This window comes from Lolium rigidum, chromosome 5, assembly GCF_022539505.1.
Source record: "Lolium rigidum isolate FL_2022 chromosome 5, APGP_CSIRO_Lrig_0.1, whole genome shotgun sequence".
In the NCBI taxonomy this organism is placed as follows: domain Eukaryota; kingdom Viridiplantae; phylum Streptophyta; class Magnoliopsida; order Poales; family Poaceae; genus Lolium; species Lolium rigidum.
The window spans coordinates 203,937,892-203,952,700 of NC_061512.1; the positions used below are offsets into that span (position 1 = coordinate 203,937,892).

The following is a 14,809-nucleotide window of genomic DNA, read 5'->3' on the forward strand; positions in this document are numbered from 1 at the left end:
AATGTACTATTGGAAATTTTGTTGAAAATAAGTGTCCCGTGATATAGTTTTAAATGTTATGCAACTCATATTTAACTGATCCAATTATAAGTCAAAATTTGTCATAAAATACAAAATGGCCTTGTATTTAAGAACAACAAAGGGAGTACAGTACTAAGTTTTGGGCATTGATTGCACTCTTATTTCTAGAGTAAACTGCACTCTCAATAACAACAACAGAGAAAACAAAGCAGTCTTGCTATCTCTATTACATGCCATTAATTTTAATGTAGCTTAAATTGGTTGTTCACATATCTAAGTAGTATATGTACTTTAAATTTTGGATAGAGCAGATATATTCAAAAATATCGGTCAAAGTAGAACAATCGCCCTACCTAGATTTTTGGCGAAATATTTTAGCTGATTGGGTCTCATTTTCTCTCTCTTATTGGTGCATGCAGCTTCTCTCTCTCTCTCTCTCATTGGTGCATGCATTCTCTTTCTCTCCCTCATTGGTGCATGCAACCCCTTTCTCTCCCTCATTAAATAAAATTATGCCTTAGAGGTGGGGGTTATGGGACAAATAGTTTTTGAGAATATGACTTACACTCTAGGACGGAGGGAGTATTGTTTATGAGAAAGTTATGCTTGTTTTATTGAACACTACGGAACACTGATTTCGAACAAAAAAACAGGGACTGTGTCTAGTTTAGTCGGTAACAAACTCTTTCTCTTTGCGAAATATAATTCTCAATCAAATAAAATGTGACTCTGAACAATATCCTAGCTGGGTATTTAAGGATGACCTGAGAGTTTTTTTGCCAGCAGTGTGGCCTAAACTAGCTCTAGGTATGAGATGAAATATGTTTTATGGGTGTACTTTGTCTTTATGTATTTTATTAATCTAAAATTCTAATTATATTAGTTTAGGCAATGTCTTGACTCAAGAGACTCATTATCTAGGTTAAGTGTGAATAAGACCGCTCATCTTGTAGAGATTTACCATAGATCTCATTATGATCATAAGCATATAGATAACCTTAAGCTACTTATTATTCATACGCAAAGAACTAAAGACTTTGTAGATTATCTTGATGTTTGAAATGAACATCATGTTTCTTGTTGTTTGTCGCTCATTGAGTTGGCATTGTTTTTACTGATGACGAGGACAACATCTGAAAGGGCTTTCTTGCTTCCAAGATCATCAAGACTGAATTATGCAATAAGATGTGTGTGATAGATTCTTGATGACTTGATGATGTACTACATCGAGCGAGGGATATTCAAAAATATCGGTCAATAAAACTACGGAAGTTTTTTAATAAAAGGTTGAGCTTTGCCATTGTCTAGGACTTCTGTATATATAATTCATGAAAGCTTTGCTATTGGCATTTTTTAGGTTCTACTTATATTCAAATATGTTTTTATTTCTATTGTAATGAGTGGTATGTTAGAGTCATATGAAGCATTAATGTCTCGGGACTCTTGCGTCTTTGCATCATTTTTTCAGAGTTTGCCCTAGCTCCGATTCTTTTCGTCCTTCGCCTGGCATGTACGCCGGCGTCACATTGGGACAATGCTCTATGAATTTACCAAACTTAGTTTGTCCTTTTGGGTAAACATAGTCTTCGATAGAAAATTTCTTGGGTAAGTCTCGACTCAAAACTTGTGTACGTGTTTTTCTATTATTTTATAAACTTAAAAATATGTTTTCCATAAGACCTAGAAAGTGTGTGCATGCACATAAATCTGTATTTGAATGGATCCGTAAATTGATTGGGATTGTGGCCTAGATCTTGAGTCGAGGGTTTCCTAGGACGGGATTCTCGATCATATCTTCTTCGGGGTGTGGAAAGAATAATCCAATTTCCTCAAACAAACTAGGATAGTTGTGTTTGTATTTGCGAAGACATTACTTTTAGTGCAATACTCGTATTAATTAATTTATTTATTTTATGACACCTTTTCGCTGTATATTCCTGAAGGTCTAGTATATGCAACATCTTATGTGTAAAACAGGACATGGTTTCCAAGCCCACTAACACGCACGAGGCCCATATGCGTGGGGTATAGCTAGAAAATGCTTTATGCGGCGTATAGCGGCGAACCTAGTGCTTCCGGAGAACGGTGCACCTAGTCCACCACTTGGCGACCGGACAACGGCCCCTCCACCAATCCTGTCACGCCAAGGAAGCGAAGCCAGTCCTACGTGGCAGAACGGCACACGTGGAGGCCATCCATTGGTCCGCACACGCGTTCGTCTCCTCCTCGCGTGCAAACTTAAATCCGCACCACCACCGCCGGCCCCGGTCAGCAGCCGATCGCCACCATCTACCACCACGCCCCGGCAACCAGAAGCTTCTCGAATCCGCCATGCGTCCGGCCTTCCTCGCCGCCCTCCTCCTCCTCGTCGCCGCCGCGGCCTCCCCGGCCGCCGCACTCTACTCCGCCGGCTCCCCGGTCCTCCAGCTCAGCCCCAGCAACTTCAAGAAGGTCCCGCTTCTCCTCTGCTCCTGCCCCAGATCGGCTCTCCTCCCATTTGAGATCCTCTCTGAGCCTGAGGGGCGTGTCTCCATTCGCTTGTGCGCAGGTGCTGAATGCGAACGGGGTGGTGCTGGTGGAGTTCTACGCGCCCTGGTGCGGGCACTGCAAGCAGCTGACGCCCACTTGGGAGAAGGCCGCCGGCGTCCTCAAGGGCGTCGCCACAATCGCCGCGCTCGACGCCGACGCGCATAAGGAGCTCGCGCAGGTGAGCACGGCCTCTCGTTTCCTTTTGATCTGACTGCACTCCAGATGTGTGTGCTGATCTGCTTGGTTTCTGGTGTGATCTCGGCATCACTTGTAGGGATATCACATTAATGTTATCGTTTATTAGGGGATAACTGCTTTTTACTGGTGTGTTGCATCGGCCGTACAAATTTGTTGGATAGAAAACCTGAGGAAGTAACAATTTCAATACCAAAACACTTGTAGTGGGGAATTATAGTTTCAGACAGTAAATTCCAGCAAGGTTCTTCGATGCTTGTCTCTATAGTGATGGTATTTGAATTTTGCCGAAGGAAAACACAATTTAGCAGGAACCGGGACTTGTTTTTTTGCTAAAACTGCTCTGGGATCCTCCTACTTGATTACAATTGATGTGTTGTTTGTTTTCCAAGTTGAATTGGACAACTGAACAAGCTAGAAATGGATAAGTATGTACTAAAAACGCTGGAAGCCAATGGATCGTGCAACTTTAAGGCAAATGGTGGCATTCTCGCTGGTAGTAGCTAGCTGATCTTCTGTTTCACTTGTTAAGCAGTTCCTAGGCTTAATTATTGACAATAACACAATTCTAGGGGCTCCCATAATGACAATCTGTAGGCAATTTTACGGAATGTTACTAATACAGCTTATGATGCATGTGTCATTTTTTGCAGCAATATGGGATCCAAGGATTTCCAACCATAAAAGTATTTCTCCCTGGTAAGCCACCAGTGGATTATGCAGGAGGCAGAGACGTAAAGTCAATTGCAAATTTTGCTCTGTCACAGGTTTGTTGCAGCAAACCCTATTCATCTTCCAAATTTATTTACTTCCATTAGTTTGTCTGATGTATTATCAATTGCATTTGCTCATGTTGCACAAATAAATTATTCTTGTAATGTGATGTTTCCTATGCTACTCCATAAGTATGTAAATCCATTTTCTTAGATTATCTGATCTTACAAGATGTAGTACTAGGACAAACAAGTGCCCCTATTCCTGTTGGCTGAAAATGCTGTATTGGGTAGCCGCTCTATTTTGCTGCTTACCGCTCCTAATGGCTTTGAGGCAGTCATACTGCATAGCATAGCATGCAACAATGCTTCTTAGTTCTTACCCTGCTCTGAAATATCTGTAATTACTCTTATTGTAGCTGCCTTCTATGTTTTAAATGAACCCTGCTTCATGCTTCAAATTGGTCATGTATTCTAATTTAATTGTTTATCAGCCATCAATTTTACTTGCTACGAATCGACAATATTCGTTTTTATCTTGTATTTTTTTTCGAATTTGTCAGTCATGTTGCAAAATATGCGAGCTTCCACTTTCAGTACAAGGGAAAATATCTGTTTGTTTTGTGATATACAGGTAAAGGCTCTTCTCAGAGATAGATTGGATGGTAAGGCTTCAAGTGGCAAAACCTCTGGCAGTTCAAGTGAGAAGAAAACTGAAAAAAGTGAATCAGTAGAATTGAATTCGAGTAACTTTGATGAACTTGTCATCAAAAGTAAAGATCTTTGGATTGTGGAGTTCTTTGCACCGTGGTATGTAGCTCAGTACCTTTATTGCTCATCATGTTACTTGATTCTTTAGTCGATACCAGATGTAGCTATTTCTCCAAATTAAGAGGATATACACATAATTGTACACGGTTAATCATCTCTCATTTATTACTCCGTATATGTTAGTTATATTCTAGAACATTCTTGGTAAACTATATGGTTCCAGAAGTGTGAATTATAACCAAACTATAATTGTGGATGATTCATCATCTCTTATTTACTACTCCATATATGTTAGGTATATTCTAGCACATTCTTTGTAAACTATATGGCCTCAGATGTGTGAATTATAAACAAATTATAAAAGATTTGAGTTCGTGATGTTGGTCAACATATTTGAGGCCTACTTTTAACTAGACCGAGCTCACATGATGTTATAAGTAAGGATGCATCCCTTTTATCCTTTGCCAATAGAGATAAGGTTTTCCATGGTAATCATATCATGCTTGATTTTGTTCCTATGTTGAAGCTCTGTCTAGTAATCCGTCCGTTCCAAATATAAGGCATATAAATTACGCTAGAAGTCAACATTGTGCAAGTTTGATCAAGTTTATAGAGAAAAAATAAACCTCTATAATACAATATCAATAGATCCACCGTAATATATGGTTTCATAATGCATTTATTCAGCATTGTAAATGTTGTCATTTCTTGTATATCTTTGTTCGAACTTAGTAAGCTTTGACTTTTAACTAAATTTATACGCCTTTTTTTGAACAAAGGTAGTATCATCTAGTGCTCTTATATATGCTATCAGAATTTCGAATTTAATTCATTTGTTTGGTGATGTATTTGACTTTTGATAACCCATATTGTGCTACTTGTCTATTAAAACTTAAATCCTGTTAACTGAATACACTTTTTGGCTCATCAACTGTATTGTTTCTCTTACCAAGGTGTGGACACTGCAAGAAATTGGCTCCTGAATGGAAAAGGGCTGCGAAGAACTTAAAGGGCCAAGTGAAACTAGGCCATGTTGATTGTGACTCTGATAAGGTATGCCCTTTGGATTATATTCTCATTTTTCATTTTTATCTTTTGGTATTACTTGGTGATCTATATGCATCCCTGCATTAAGAAAAAATATATATCCCAAGCCAATATTAAAGTTAAATTTAACAATGCATAATCAATCTGTACTTTGTACTGAAAAGGAAAATTATTTTCATAAGGATGTGACTAATCCTCAGTCGGATGAGAATCAGCTTAGTTGTCAGTCAGGTGACATCATCGAATCACGACTAGCGCGAATCACGAAGCAAATCTGATGGTATGGAACTTTTTTCAGTTGCAACCCCACTTGCAACTGAAAAAATCTCAGTTGCAACCCAAACCCATAGTGCACAAACCCCAGAGCAAATCCAACGATGTAGGACTTGATTGAGCACTAAGTTAATACTCAGCTGGTTGAAAATTAGCAATTCCGTTTCATAAAATTGCTCACAATTGAAAAATGCAGCTACTACTAATTTTCTTTCCATCCATGTATATCACCTCTTACCAATCTGGATTACCAAGGCGAAGAGAAAATGGAGATTGTGATCTAGTTATTCACGCTAATTAGATTACACAACAATCTTGGATACCAAGTTACCAACACATAGGATCATAGCTGTGGAGCATGCATCATACGTATCGAATAAAGGCCTTCTATACATGGATGAAGTATTTAGTTTGATCTTCTTGCTGAGTTTTTGACATTCTTGTGATCACTAGCATGGGAATGAAGGATCTTTTATTGCAGTTTTATCATAAAAGTTAACTTAGCATTATCGCTCTGGGTAACATATACAAATTTGCAGATCGCACAAATGCCGGAGTTCCATGCTAGTGCATAAATATGATTCTGTTGGAAGTTTTGCCGAGGAAAGCTTCAATGGGCTAACTTATCCATGAGCCATTTGATTTAGATGCCGCCTAGATTTTGTTTTAGGTGTCACTTTAACATGATGAAATGATATCACAATAATTTTGAAAATGGTTTATCAGAAGAATCAAGTTAGTTACAAGTTTGAATGAATTATCGAAATGTTCTAGGTAGTGTATCAGTATAGCTGGAGTTGAAACCTGGCATTTTGAAAGCATGTATGGATGTGCCACTAATCTGCTTTAAGCTTCTTTTCCATGTACCTATGCAAGTATATTATTTGACTTCTGAATTTTGCAGTCCCTGATGAGCAAGTACAAGGTTGAAGGCTTTCCAACTATTTTGGTATTTGGTGCTGACAAGGAGAGCCCGCTCCCCTACCAGGGAGCTAGAGTTGCATCTGCCATTGAGTCTTTCGCTTTGGAGCAGTTGGAAGCCAACTCTGCACCACCTGAAGTTCATGAGTTGACTAGCTCGGTAAGCCTTTAATATTAAGAATTTCTGCAGATCACACAGTGAATAATTGATGTTCTGATGTTAGGTTTGCTTTCTTTAGGATGTAATGGAAGAGAAGTGTGCTTCTGCTGCCATTTGCTTTGTATCTTTCCTTCCAGACATCTTGGACTCAAAGGCAGAAGGGAGAAACAAATACCTTGAACTGCTACTATCTGTTGCCGAGAAATTTAAGAAGAGTCCATACAGGCAAGTGTCAACTGAACTATTACTTAAATTTCACATACTACTACTATTTTTCCCTCTCATGGCTCTTTGCAAAAAACACACAGTTTCTAACCAACAAATCTTACTATTGCTAAGTTGGAAACATCATGTTTGTATTTCAAGTACCTTAAACGGTCAGATCAGGTGCCTTGGGCATGGACAGAACTAGGGGTGTCATAACTGTAGAGATGGCAAAATTTGATGGATACTCCACCTTGGGCATCGGCTAATTATCATCTTATCACACAATTACAATTTTATTGAATTGGAAATCAAATGAACTGAGGATTCATAAAACATCATCTAAACTGCAAATACAAACTACAAGTAGGCAGACACCATAACAATTCAACCGCATTTATTTTCTATGAGCATTTTACAATAACAGATCACTCATACGTTGAGATATCAATTAAGCTACTGGTTCTCTTATATTAGCTTGTTTTCCAGCATAGTGTAACTTGAATTCTGAGACTTATAGCCAATCATAGCGATACACTTATCCACCTAGCAATTTATTAAAGCTTTAAGTTAATTAACAGCTCACTAACTAGGAGATTTCCCATCTAGTCCGAGTAGTGTTTTTAGTTGTTTCCATGTACTGTTACACCAGCACAAAGATCAATGGCTAGCAGCATCGCTGAATGATGACACAGGCTCAGGTTCACACCTGATTGAAAGGAGTTCCATGCATAAAAAAGATTCTTCTCAGATATTAAGACACATACATTGCTTGGACAATGCATAAATAGATTTCACAAAGAAACAGGATTGAAAGAATGGAATTTCCTTCAAGAAATGGAAATAAAAGCTACCTGATTGAGGCCTGGCACCAATTAGGGAGGATACCTTCTTGCTGCCACTTCACGAAATAAGTGCAGTGCACTTCTACTGCTTTGGAAATCATGTTTACAACACCAAAATGCTACTATTACCTAAATAATTAGTACCATAAAAAATTACAATCACAGATGAGCTCACAAGCTTGTCATGCTCTTGGCAATTAAAGAGCCATGTGCACGATCTTATTCAGAACTCCTTTGCTGAAGCATGCAAGCCACTGTATATATAAGGCTGACATTTCTAAATTACATATGCAATCAAGTCTACAACAGGGGGTGGGTCTAATCCAATCATTCCTGTGTTGAAAAACCATATCTTTAAACGGTCAGATCAGCGGCGTGGTTCTCGGCGCGCCCTCGACGGGTTCCTCTCGCGCGGGAGGAGACATCTCCGGGGCGGCGCGGGTGGCTTGGGTGTGTGGAGCGGTCGGCGGCGTGGTTCTCGGAGGTCGTCGCCGACGCACGGCGGATCTCGAGGATGAGCTCTAGCCCTCGACCGGGCAGGCAGCAAGGAGGGGAAAGGGAGGGCGCGGCGGGGCAGCCGGGTGGCAGAGGCGCTAGTGCCCATCTCGGGGGAGGCGGTGTGGAGGATGCGCGGCCAGGGTGGAGTGCCCTGCGCATCAACCGCCGCTCCTGTGCTGGGGATGAGCGCATGGTCCCCGGTGGCGTCGGCGTGGCGCGGCGGGGTGGCCGGGATGCAGAGACGCACGCTTCTTTCTTGGGGGCGGCGGTGCGGAGGACGCCTTGCCAGGGCGGAGTGCCCTGGTGTGTCGGCCGTCTGCCTCCGTGAGGAGGACGAGCGGGGATACCTCCCGGGTTGCGCCGGCGTGAGAGGTGGAGGTTCGGGCGGGCTCGATCTGGGCCTCTCGGGCCAGATCTGGGTTTTTTTTGGGCCGGGTTGTCTGTTGGCTGTACCTGGAGCGGGTGTGCCGGAGACGGCCTGGCTCTTGCCGGAGGTGATGGGGAGTTGCTGCGTTGTTCTTGTGGAGGCTGGAGCTGGTAGTTCGTGCCGTCGTGCTGGAGACCATGGCTTTTTGCAACGATGATGTCGAGGAGCTGCGGTGGCGGCGGTGTGTTTCGAGGAGCTGCGGTGGCGGCGGTGTGTTTCTCTTTGGACAGGTTTGCCCCAAAGCTCGGAGGCGCGGAGTCGAGCGGCAATACGGTCGAAAGACCTGCCTGACTTGTTGGGCCGGCAGCGACGGCTCCCGCGGGTGTCGTGTCCCTCATTGGAGGCGTCGCCGTGGTGTGTCGGTGTCTCCCGCGCTCTCGCCTGTTTTTGGTTGTTGTCTCCGGGCGAAAGCCTAGGTCCTTCGGATCGGCGCGATGGCGGTGTCCTCGACGTCGTTCCTCTGTTGGGAGTTTCACGTTTAGAGACACGGCATGATGGTCCTGGTGCTTTCTTCCGGTGCTCCCCGCTGTCCGAGGTTGGCTGCAGGAGCGCTATGCACGCCATAGCTGGCAACTCCAAGACGGTGCCTTCTCGGGGCCGACCGAGTCCCGCCATGTTCTCCTTTCATGGTGCGTTGATAAGGAGAGCCCTCTTGGAGTTATCGTTCTTTGGTGGTTTCTAGTGTCTGTCGAGACGCGGTTTTGTCGTTTAGCTTAGGATAGGTTCTTTCGTGTCTTTGTTGTTATGTCGTTGGTGGCTGACTTGGTTCAGCTGGTGTGGAGTTCGTGGTACGGGTGATAGCCTTCTTGTATTCAAACCTCTACCTTCTATAAAGATAAAGATAAGGTACGTCTTTGGCGTACTCTTGGAAAAGAAAAACGGTCAGATCAGACTCCTTCGCCTTGAACAGAAAACTAGGGCTGTCATTTCTGAACTACATAAGCCAATCAAATCTGGAAGCAAGGGGTTGGGTCTAATTCAAGCATTCTGTGTTAAAATACTACGAGTATTATTTGTTCTTGCGATGGCCCGTCCTGAGCCAACATAGCATTTTCCTTGCAGTTTTGTCTGGGCAGGCGCTGGCAAGCAAGCTGATCTGGAGAAGCAAGTTGGAGTTGGTGGTTACGGCTATCCAGCCATGGTTGCTCTGACCGTGAAGAAAGGCGCATACGCTCCTCTCCGTAGTGCCTTCCAGCTCGCGGAAATCACGTAAGCCCACCTGTGCTTATCCATACTGATCGTTGCATCAGGTTCTTTAGGCAGACGACTGACAGAAAAATGTCTATCACCTGCAGCGAGTTCGTGAAGGAGGCAGGGAAAGGCGGAAGGGGCATCCTCCCCGTCGACGGTGCCCTCACGGTTGTCCAGTCGGAACCATGGGACGGCAAGGACGGAGAGATCATCGAAGAGGACGAGTTCTCGCTTGAGGACCTCATGGGCGACGACTCTACGCCGAAGGACGAGTTGTGATCCCCCCTGATGGTTGTGAAACGATCTTAGCGTCGAGTAGCCAGACTGTAAATCTGAGGAACACTAATGCTTCACTTGCTCTGAATTACTGCTGTACGATTTGGACGGGACACCTTTTGTGATAGTAGAAAACTTCGACGTGCAAGCAAGACGTGGTGTTTTTGTCCCTGAAATAAAATCGATTCTGGGTTGAATGCCTGTTCATAGTTATTGTTGATGATGCGGATGACACAGGATTTACTGGGTAGGTACGGCTCAAATCATTGGCGTTTGTCCTGCTGCGGAGATGATTGGCATAAATGGGCGTTCTGCCCGACCCGTCCACTTCGCCAGGCGTCAGCTTTGCGAGCGAAAGCATGCGTTTTTGTCCAGCATCGAGCAGTATTTCCTGTCGCCTGGGGTTCCACGTGCCTTTTCTACTGGTTGTTCGTAGTACATGAGTGACATGATCGTTGGGAGCTTTATGTACTCCGGTCTCGATCCGTTGTAGGGAGTACCGCTGTGCCTCCGGAGAATTATGTGGCAGGCAGGCAGATTTATCTTGTGACTGAAGACTCGTGCTGTTTGGGAAAGCGACTAGTTATTTATTTAAGCCTGGGTTGCACGTGCTTTTGCTGCTTATTTAATGCACTCTGCTCTCACTCCACGGCTCCCGTCTCGCCATGTCTGGGTCGATAGTGGAACGGGACCAAGACGGCAAAACTGCACATAATTGGAGTAGATGAATTTGCATGAACTAGTTTAAAATCTTCAGAAATTCGTGTCCCTTCCGGTGGCATCGAAGTCATCTTGCGTTACTTTTTTGTTTGTTTCTGAGTGAGATGGCAAATCATTTTCCATTAAGCTATCAAAAAAGTAACTAATCTAGGGTTTCGTTTCTCTTATCGGCTATGTCGCCGGTCAACCCAGCCTCGGTGGCTATGGGGTCTTGGAGGCGCGGGCGATCATGGCCTCTCGCTGGTAGGAAGTTTCAATTCTTCTTGGTTATCCAAGAATTTATTTGTACTTTTTATTAGTTTTGAAAGTTTTTATACTACGATAGTGGATTTTCGAGAAAAAAAAGATCTTTTTTCGTTAGGAATCGGGGACTGCTGGGTGCCGCCCGCCAGGCGTTGGCACCGCATGCACGGAACGTCGGCACACCTTTGGCTATGACAAACTTTTTCACAGGTCTAGGGAGGGAGAGGCTGGGAAGGCAGCACACCTTCGGCTCGCACTAGTGTTTGTAATCTTCGCTACTTAATCCAACAAACTATAAAAAGTAATTTTTATTTGGACAATCTTTGGAAGCTATCGAACCGAAGAGATCTTGAAAGGGAAGCAGCCCATGCAGAAGGAGCAGCCAGGGAGTCATGTCCGGGTGGAAGCGGTAAAGAGACAGCCGAAGCTGGACATAGGGTGGGAGAAGTCTCGCACTGGCACGGTCAAGCTCAACGTTGATGGATCATTGATAGAGCAGGAGGGCGGTGCAGGTGCTGGCATGATTCTCAGAGATGCGGAGGGAAGGATCGTCTCCTCAGCCTGCCGGTCCCTCTATCACTGCGGTTCGGCGTTGGAGGCGGAGCTAGGGATGTGCATGCAAGGCATTGCCCTTGCTCTGCAGCAACCCCAAGACCCGATCATTGTTGAAACGGACAGTGCTGTTTTGGTGAAGATGATCCTCTGTAAGAGTAGGGATATATTTAGCTTAGGTCACCTTGTGTTCGAGGTTAGGTCGTTGTGCTTGGGCGGCCATCAGGTGGAGTTTGTCAAAATCTCTCGGTCTGAAAATAAGGCTAGTGATGGTTTAGCTAGATTTGGTAGAGTTTATGATACTAGAGCTGTATCGCTTGGTTCTGGGCCGGATGAGATCATGGAGCTCATCCTTGGAGATCGTAATGCTATTGTTTGAGTAATACAATTTCTTTCGCTCGCAAAAAAAGTAATTTTTAGTATGTTTAGATTAGTTGTGGATTTCCGAGGGAAAAAAATCCCTTTCCGTTAGGAATCGGGACTGCTGGGTGCCGCCCGCCAGGGCAGGCCCTGGCGTTGGCATTGGCATTGGCATTGGCACCGCACGCACGGGACGCCGGCACGGGTCGGCACTCGGCGCCCACCCACCACGCCGTGCGCGGTGCCAATCAAGCACGCCCACCATACCTTCCCCACGCACCCAACGACTCGACACCATCGCACGCTCCGCACCGCGCCGCGCCCAGTGCCCTGCCCTGCCATAAAAAATATCGCCGATACAGATACCCAGCCAAGAGCCGCCGCGTTACCAGCCAGAGCATCATCAGCACCACCACCAGCAGCACCGCGAGGTACCCGAGGCCAGAGCGCACCTTGTCCCCGCCCCGCCGCTCCCGCTCCCGCCCCCGCTCCGCATGGCACCCAAGCGCCCGGCCGCGGCGGCGGCGGCGGCGTCGGGATCCGCGTCCGACGCATCCGACGCCGAGGCCGACGCGCCCCACCACCACAACCACCCACCCTCCGACACCGACCCCTCCAAGACGCCGCCGCCCAACCCTAACCCTAAGTCCTCCTCCGCCGCCGCCGCCGCCGCCGCGCCCTCGGCGCCCGCCGACTCCGCCCCGGCCAGATCCGACTCGGGGGGCTCCTACTCCGACTCCTCCGCCGCCGCCCGCCGCCGCCGCCCCGCGCCGCGCCCCGCCGCGCCCTCCCCCAAGCCCCGGCCGCGCTCCCCGGGCATCAACTCCGACTCGTACGACTCGCACGCGGCCGCCGGCTTCGACACGGACCTCGACCCGGCGGCCGGCGCCGACTCCGACTCCGACTCCCACAACACCCCCTCCCCGCCCCGCCCATCCGCGCGCCACAACCCGCGCGCCGAGGCCGCCATCGTGAAGCCCATCAGCTCCCGCCCCATGGACCCGCCGCGCCGCGGCGGGGCCAAGCGGCCCCGCAGCGCCGCCGTGCCGGCCCCCCCACCCCCACCCTCCTCCGAGAAGCGCCCGGCCCGGCTCTGGAGCCCCGACGACGAGCTCGTCATCCTGCGCGGCCTCGCCACCTACCGCGCCAAGAGCGGCGTGCTGCCCGGCTCCACCAACGACATCGGCAAGCTGCACGGCCACATCCGCGCCCACCTCAGCGTCAAGGTCTCCACCACGCAGCTCAGCGACAAGGTGCGACGACTCAAGCAGAAGTACCAGCTGCTCGCCACCCGCGCCAAGAACGGGCGCGACCAGGAGCTGCACACGCCGCACGACCGAAGCATCTACGAACACGCAAAGAAGGTATGGGGCACCAGGACCGGCAGCACTGCCGGCGACGACTACGACATTGCTGCCGGTGACGGGGACAGCGAGGAGCTACCAGCTACCGAAAACAGCGACGACGACGACGACGGTATGGACAGCGGCCGGGACGACCGCTACCGCATCAAGAACCGCAAGCTGATGCCGATCGCCATGGCGAACGGGCACAGCATCCAACGCAGGCCTGCTCTACCTCCTCCCAACAGCAGGACCAAGACCGACTTCGAGAAGGGCAAGGACGCGTACCCCTACCTGTGGGAGACCGTCGAGGAGCTGGCCAGGGAGCACCCGAGCGGCGCCGCGTTCAAGAAGGCGTTCGAGGTGCTCGAGGGGTCGAAAGCGCAGGTGATGGAGGAGAAGCTCAGGAAGTTCAGGCTGACGGAGATCAGACAGCAGCTGCGCCGGATGGACCTCATGAAGGATACGGTGAGGATGGTGCTCGATGCCCTCGAGAGGGCCGACTGAGCAATGGGGCTGATCCATGGTGAGCACCAAACTGTTGAAAGGGGGGAATCAAATCAGTCTCTTTTCCGTTCTAGATAGGGGTTTATGTGGTTAATTACTTACTCCCGTGGACAAGCTATTGAAACTAGGCATAGAACAAGGAGTGGTGGTTTCTCCTTGTTATTTTCCATGGATCCTTGTATTTTTGTGATTCTTATTAGGTGCTAACTTGTGCTTTATATACTATATCGATCGTGTCTATTTTATATCAGGGTCTGTGGCATATATTTTTCTTGGGTTGGGTGTTCTCAATATATCACCAAACAGGTCAAGATCAGGTGCTACTGTCTTAGCAAACTGTTTGCAGCATAGAGCTGGCTTATGATCTTGTGAAGATGCTGAAGGTTCATCTTATTTTGCTTAGTTAGGGTTAATGTATGCATTTCCTTTTTCTTTTTTAGGTTTCTTATAATTGGCATTTATAAACATGTGTAACTCCACTGCCTGATTTTCAACACAAGTTGAAGAATGATATAGTCCCTTTTATTGCAAGTTATTGATTAGTTCAAGGGTACTTTTGCTGATTAGAAGTTATGCAGTGATAAATGTGAGTTCCTCATTAAAGTCATGAAACATTGGCTAGCTAGTTGTGTTTATTGTAACATGTCCCACGGGTTTAGGGCATTAATACTTAGAAGTGCACATTGGCACCAGTAGTATTTCACATTATTCAGGGTGCATAGTTCAGGACCTCTTAGGTTTGTCATAAAATTGCTCTTACCATCTGTTCTTTAAAGCCTGCCTATTGACTTTAATCAAATAGGATGGTATGTTTTGGTTTGCTATTGCTGTTGATGGTCAAAAGTAAGATTAGCTTTAACAGGATTTGCTAGGGCTTTCATCGGAGAGCACATTATTGGCCTCTTGGGGATGGATTCTATGTGGGAATAGTCTGAAGTATACCTGATGATGGTTACATTTGTTGATTGTGATATATGTTCATGATTCTGCCTTTGTTCTGGGTGCTTCTGCAA

At 46.5% G+C, this 14,809-nt stretch overlaps 2 protein-coding genes across 2 annotated transcripts; both read left to right on the plus strand.

Moving 5' to 3' along the window:
• The first annotated feature begins 2,305 nt into the window (after nucleotides 1-2,305).
• Nucleotides 2,306-10,278, plus strand: LOC124655033 (protein disulfide isomerase-like 2-3). Its single transcript, XM_047194004.1, has 9 exons — nucleotides 2,306-2,472; nucleotides 2,570-2,728; nucleotides 3,399-3,512; nucleotides 4,093-4,268; nucleotides 5,183-5,282; nucleotides 6,454-6,630; nucleotides 6,710-6,855; nucleotides 9,667-9,813; nucleotides 9,900-10,278. The coding sequence occupies exons 1-9, from the start codon at nucleotides 2,353-2,355 to the stop codon at nucleotides 10,072-10,074; spliced, it is 1,314 nt and encodes a 437-aa protein (XP_047049960.1). The 5' UTR covers nucleotides 2,306-2,352; the 3' UTR covers nucleotides 10,075-10,278.
• Nucleotides 10,279-12,440: 2,162 nt separating this feature from the next.
• LOC124654486 (STOREKEEPER protein-like) lies at nucleotides 12,441-14,041 on the plus strand. The gene has a single exon (XM_047193484.1). It carries the CDS (start codon nucleotides 12,441-12,443, stop codon nucleotides 13,794-13,796), a length of 1,356 nt encoding a protein of 451 aa, XP_047049440.1. The 3' UTR covers nucleotides 13,797-14,041.
• Nucleotides 14,042-14,809: the final 768 nt, after the last annotated feature.

Bases quoted from the DNA above. Each gene is read 5' to 3' on its own strand.
- LOC124655033 (XM_047194004.1), top strand. From the start codon at position 2,353: ATGCGTCCGGCCTTCCTCGCCGCCCTCCTCCTCCTCGTCGCCGCCGCG. The intron at 5,283-6,453 runs GTATGCCCTTTG...TGAATTTTGCAG, and splicing joins TTGATTGTGACTCTGATAAG to TCCCTGATGAGCAAGTACAA. The intron at 6,856-9,666 runs GCAAGTGTCAAC...TTTTCCTTGCAG, and splicing joins TTTAAGAAGAGTCCATACAG to TTTTGTCTGGGCAGGCGCTG.
- LOC124654486 (XM_047193484.1), top strand. From the start codon at position 12,441: ATGGCACCCAAGCGCCCGGCCGCGGCGGCGGCGGCGGCGTCGGGATCC.